Genomic DNA, 6,284 nt, shown 5'->3' on the forward strand with positions numbered 1-6,284 from the left:
TTGTATCGCCTTCTTTTCCAAAGCCTTGAGGAATTTTCATATAGACTTCTTCCTCCAAATCTCCATGCAGAAAGGCGTTGTTCAAATCTAACTGGTGTATGATCTAGTTATTTTTTACTGCCATGGTGAGTAAAATCCTCACAGTGACCAGCTTGGCGACTGGTGCAAAGGTGTCATGATAATCTACACCCTCCATTTGGGTATACCCTTTCGCGACAAGTCGAGCTTTGTATTGCTCTACTTCGCCATTTGGTTTAAATTTGATTTTAAAAATCCATTTGGATTCGATAGCACGCTTGCCAGGAGGAAGAGCAACTAGAGCCCAAGTATCATTTGCTTCCAAAGCACTAATCTCCTTTTTCATTGCCAAACACCACCTTTCATCTTTTGCTGCATGCTTAAAAGATTTTGGCTCATAGTGTGTAACCATGGCTGCTAAAAGTGCTTTGTGAGCCTTTGAAAAGTTTTTATAAGAAAAAAAATCAGAGAGGGGATGTACCGTAGAAGCAACATGATCAGAGGTGGATGGCAGATGAGTGACGGACGGGGGTAAGTTGACTTCATAATCATTGAACCTTAAAGGTTGAGTTCATACTCGAGGAGCTTTATGAATCTGGTCGTCGTTCGTGTCTACATGCATGGGAGAATAATGTTGTGAAGAGGGTTCCGTGTGCATGGGAGTCATATGCACACTTTCGGAGTCAGGCCCGTGGGGTACACCAAGGTCAACCATAGTATCCTAAATGACATCACTGTCTTGCTCCACATGTGGTACGGATTCATGATTATGTACCATATTAGATCTCTCCAATTCATCCTCAAGCACAAACATATCATCTTGCGTTACATTTTTGCTAGCCAAATCAGAAGCCATAGGAAATGTATCTTCTAGAAACCGAATATCTCTAGAAATAACTATTTTCCTTTTCTCCATGTAATACACCCAATATCCTTTTACTCCTGGAGGGTACCCTACAAATAAACCCGGTTTACCTCGAGCCTCAAATTTGTCACCTCCTGTTTCCGTATTTCGATAATAGAACAAACACCCAAATACTCTCATATGATCATATGCAGGATTTTGATTAAAAAGTACCTCGTATGCCGTGACTCCTTTAAGCACCTTGGTTGGAATTCGATTTATGAGGTAGGTGGCCGTTAAGACGCACTCATCCCAAAAGACCTTCGGTAAGTTGGCTTCGAAACGTAGTGCACGAGCTGTCTCAAGTAAGTGTCTATGCTTGCGTTCTACCACACCATTTTGTTGTGAGGTGTGGGGACATGTAGTTTCCAAGACTATCCCTTCTTGAGAGTAAAAATCACGCATTCTATTGGAAACAAACTCCCCACCATTGTCACACCTTATCCGCTTAATTCGTTTGCCAAATTGTGTTTGAACCATTTTGTGAAAATCAATGAGACAGGTACTTGCCTCATGTTTGTGTTTTATTAAAAATGTCCAAACGGCTCTACTAAAATCATCAACAATAGTCAAAAAATATGATGCTTTACTAATAGAAGGTGTTCTATATTTTCCCCACACGTCACAATGTATTAAATCAAAACAAGAAAAGGTTTTTATTTCACTAACTGGAAATGGAAGCCTAGTATGTTTTGCTTTAAGGCAAGCATCACATTTATTGAACTGATTTTCTTTTGTAACATCGATAAAAGTCAAACTTGAATTTTATTTGGTTGATGGATGGCCGAGTCTCTTGTGCCAGACTTCAAAATTTGACATAAGTGCCTCACTTGTCTTCATCTTTGTTACCCCCATCCGATACAACCCTCCACTCCTATTACCCACTCCAATCAAGTGCTTCGTCCCCAACTCCTGCATGATAAAAAAATCCAGGGAAAAAGGTTACTGCACAATTTAAATCATCTGCGAGTTTTCCAACCGAGAGAAGGTTGTAATTAAAATTTGGTACAAACAAAACTCATTTAATATTGACTCCCCCAGGCAAGGTATGTTCACCCTCTCCCATGACCGACACTTTGTCTCCATTAGGAATGACAACAGGTGAATTTTTGGAGTTTTGTGTTTTGTTGAACAAGAAATCAAGTCTCTGTGTCATGTGCTCGGTAGCTCTCGAGGCAACAATCCACCCATCAAAAATATCGTTTCTACCTGCCATGTTTGCCATAGGCTGCTTGTTATTGTTTGTCATGTCTAACCCTTCCTTGAAGTGCTCGACGAATAAATGGTACTGTTCATCAGTGAGTCCAGGGGATCAGGCTCGGGCCCAACTTGACACAGACAGCTTTGGGATTCTCTTTATTTCTGGGCCACCACTCAGGATACCCGATTATCTTGAAACATCCTTCCTTGCTATGCTCTTCACGCTGACAGAAAGAGCACTTGACCTTTTTATCGATTTCTGACTTGACGAATTTCTGTGTCGATTTGCCTATTGTTTGCGTCGTCGTTTTGTTTGTAGGTTGTCGTTGGCCGCGCTGCTGATTATAATTCGCCTGGAAGGCCGACGATTAAGTGCCTGTTCTTTTCACTCCTCCGGATAGCGCCCTTTGTTGTTCATCTTCAGCTAGAAGATGATAAACATTACCAATCGGAGGGTTAGGCTTCATCGCAAGGATCTGAGTTCTGATGACTGAGAATTCATCATCTAGACCCATTAGGAACTCATAAGTCCTTTCCTTTCCCTTAGTTCATTCAGCTTTTTACCAATCCCACAATCGCACCCTTCGCAGGTGCATCGTGGAGATGGTAGGAACATCTGCAATTCATCCCAAATGGACCTAAGTTTGGTGTAGTAATTAGAGACTAAATTCCCATCTTGGCTCGTCACGTTAAGTGATTGTTACAACTCATAAGCTTGAGGCGCCCATTCTTTCTCGAACCGTTCTTCAAGGTCCTGCCAAATCTCCGAGGAAGTATTTGCAAACCTGACACTTGTTCTTATTTCCTTCTCCATGGCGGTGGTCAACCAGCCCTTGATCATTGCATCTGCACGTATCCACGCCGTATGCATCGGCGATGATACCTCTGGTTTCTCAATAGAACCATCTACCAGTCCCATCTTGTTTTTCGCAAGAAGAAAATTCCTCATCTCCTGTTTCCATTCATTTTAGTTATTATCATTCAACACATCATTAACCTGCATTTGTTTTGTGTAGTCTGATGCATGAATGTAATAAGGTGAATTGACATCAATCGTCTCTCCACCTTCAGGTTTCTTGCTGCCATCTCCCTTTTCTCCGGTCATGGCTGATATTCAATTACCTAATCAGATCTATTACTTTGATACCATAAAGAATTTGGTGAAAAGCAGAAGTTGCTTATAGCTTTATTTCATTATGATCAAAAGATCCATATTATAGAGGCAATGAAATCACGAATAAATAGAGCTAAACCAAAGCTAACTAACAAAACAAATAATACGGAATAACTATCTAAACAAAGATAATGACCAATAAAGATAATGACATGTTTCAGATAAGCACCAAAATAAATCAATCCCTTTAAATATATATATATATATATATATATATATATATATATATATATATATATATATATATATATATATATATATAGATAGATTCATGTGAGAACACTATATTTTGTAAGAAGGGGAGACGCAATCCTAGCCATTCATTTTGTAGATAAAAAAACATTTTTAAAATGCAAAATAATTGAAAATTTTTATGTGAAAACACTATATTTCACGTATTTTTCAAAAAAAAATAATTTTTATTTATTTATTTTTATTTAAATTTATTTAAATTTTATTTTTTTAAGTAAATAAAATGATGAAAATAATAATTAAAAAAAGAATTTTTAGATTTTTTCCTTTTATTTTGCATTTTAAAATTATTTTTAGATTGCGTCTTATGGTCTCACAAAATTAACATGGTATCAAATGAACCTATATATATATATATATATATATATATATATATATATATATATATATATATATATATATATATATATATATATATATATATATATATATATATATATATATATATAGGTTTAGGTTCTATGGAAAACAAAAAACCCTAAAAATCATAAAAATGCATAAAAAAAATAGTTAGAGATCACAAAACTTTTTTTTGGATTTTTTATAAAAAATCGCAGCTTTTTATTAAAATTCGCTGAAAAAAAATAAAAAATCAATTTTTTTCAAAAAAATTTTCAGCGAATTTCTTTAAAAACCTGCGATTTTTTCATAAAAAATGTCAAAAAAAAGTTTTGTGATCTCTAGGTATTTTTTTTATGCATTTTTATGATTTTTAGGGTTTTTTGTTTTCCAAATAACCATTCCCTATATATATATATATATATATATATATATATATATATATATATAGGGAAGAGTTATTTGGAAAACAAAAAAACCTTAAAAAAACCCTAAAAATCATAAAAATGCATAAAAAAAATACTTAGAGATCACAAAACTTTTTTTTGAAAATTTTTTTGAAAAAATCGCAGCTTTTTATAAAAATCGGTGAAAAAATTTTGAAATTTTTTTTTTTTTTAGTGAATTTCAACAAAAACCTGCGATTTTTTATAAAAAAAATTCAAAAATATTTTTTGTGATCTCTAAGTATTTTTTTTATGTATTTTTATGATTTTTAGAGTTTTTTTAGGTTTTTTTGTTTTCCATAGAACCTAAACCTATATATATATATATATATATATATATATATATATATATATATATATATATATATATATATATATATATATATATATGCGCGTCAGGTGAAGGCATAAGTTGTCAAAATCTTAGGTTAGAATTTTAGACATCATCTTGCTTCAATCCACAAAAAGCAAAAAAGGAAAGAAAATCAAAGGAAATGTTGATGTTCAAGATTTCCTTTCCTTAGGAAAACATTGAGGTTGATAATGGTATGCTATAATAGAAAGGATAAGATATTTGTTCTAAATATTATATAACCCATGAACAAAAAAATTATGTTGCCTCATAATTCATTATCTCTTCTTAATCTTTCATTTTAATGTTATTAAAAAAATTATTAATATGTAAAATATACATTTTTATATATAGTTTTTCAAATTTCTTTCTTGATCAAAAAATTAATCATTAAAATGTGACTTACCTATTACCGCAATTATATTAAATGGAAAGCATTTTGATGATCATTCAAATATTATATTCATATAAAACGTCAATATTTTCAAGCATTCACAGAGAAGAAAATAGATAAGAACATGAAACACTTGCACACATATTTGAGTGCTAAACAAAAAGTTAAGAATATAACCTTGAGAATTGAAGTTTCTAATAAAATTAAACTTACGTTTAAGAAGGAAATTAAAAATGGACTTTAGAAATAAGTTTGTATAAATACTTACTAAAATATTTATAACATAAAGTTCTAAGAGAGAAATATAATTATTTATAAGTTAATTATTAGAATAATTTCCATTTTTATAACAATTATAAATATTTATTTTTATAAAAACTTTTGTCTAATGGTTTTTCAAGTGTTTAAAAATAGATTTATAAAATAAAATTTTATAAAAATAAATATTTTACAGATTAATATATTTTTTAATAAATTAAAAATATTAAGAAGGGATAATGAATTGTGAGGTAACAAAATTTTACTTTTATATATATTTAATTACTTTTCTTTGCGTATACATGATTAAAAGTAAACTTGTTGTTTTGTGTTAAAAAATATTCTTTATCCACATTTTCAATCTTAGTAAAATCGGATATAAATTTAAATGAGATTTTACACATTAAGTATTTGGACTGGTTATAAATTTAAAACGAGATTTTACACATCAAGTTTTTGGATTGTTTTGTACATATCAAAATTTCAAAATCTTAACCATAGTTTTTGGACTAATTTCTACACATTAAAGTTTATAACCGATTCATCGGAATTGGGAACTATTACACTATTGGACAAGTATACCCAATCGTATCATAGTATATCATTCGTAACACAGGGTGTCGAACTTTAAGGGGATGGGAGTGAATTAGGATTTAAACATATGATTACTAGTTAAATTAAAGACTAAAGCAAAGGGGAAATTGCATTTAAAGTAAATTAAATTAAATTAAACTAAGCAACAAACCAAAACTAAACGACCATTGAAAACTGAATGGAAAAGACATATCTAAGTTAACTTTTCTTAGACTTTGATATACCCTTTAAATATGTTTGATTCCTACGTCATGCAAGTGATATTAGATGTTATTCACAAATTCCTAAGTAGATTAGTTCCCTTAGTCTATTAACAAATCCTAATGACTCTAAGGACTCTTGACTCAATGATC

At 31.6% G+C, this 6,284-nt stretch overlaps 1 protein-coding gene across 1 annotated transcript; it reads right to left on the reverse strand.

Annotated features, from left to right (window-relative positions):
- Positions 1-2,822: 2,822 nt before the first annotated feature.
- LOC145104122 (uncharacterized) lies at positions 2,823-3,227 on the reverse strand. Its single transcript, XM_079041405.1, has 2 exons — positions 3,120-3,227; positions 2,823-3,074 (listed from the first exon to the last, which is right to left on the reverse strand). Exons 1-2 carry the CDS (start codon positions 3,225-3,227, stop codon positions 2,823-2,825), a joined length of 360 nt encoding a protein of 119 aa, XP_078897531.1.
- Positions 3,228-6,284: the final 3,057 nt, after the last annotated feature.

The sequence above is a fragment of the Lactuca virosa genome, chromosome 4 (assembly GCF_052849685.1).
Source record: "Lactuca virosa cultivar CGN04683 chromosome 4, Lactuca_virosa_CGN04683_v6, whole genome shotgun sequence".
NCBI classification, from domain to species: domain Eukaryota; kingdom Viridiplantae; phylum Streptophyta; class Magnoliopsida; order Asterales; family Asteraceae; genus Lactuca; species Lactuca virosa.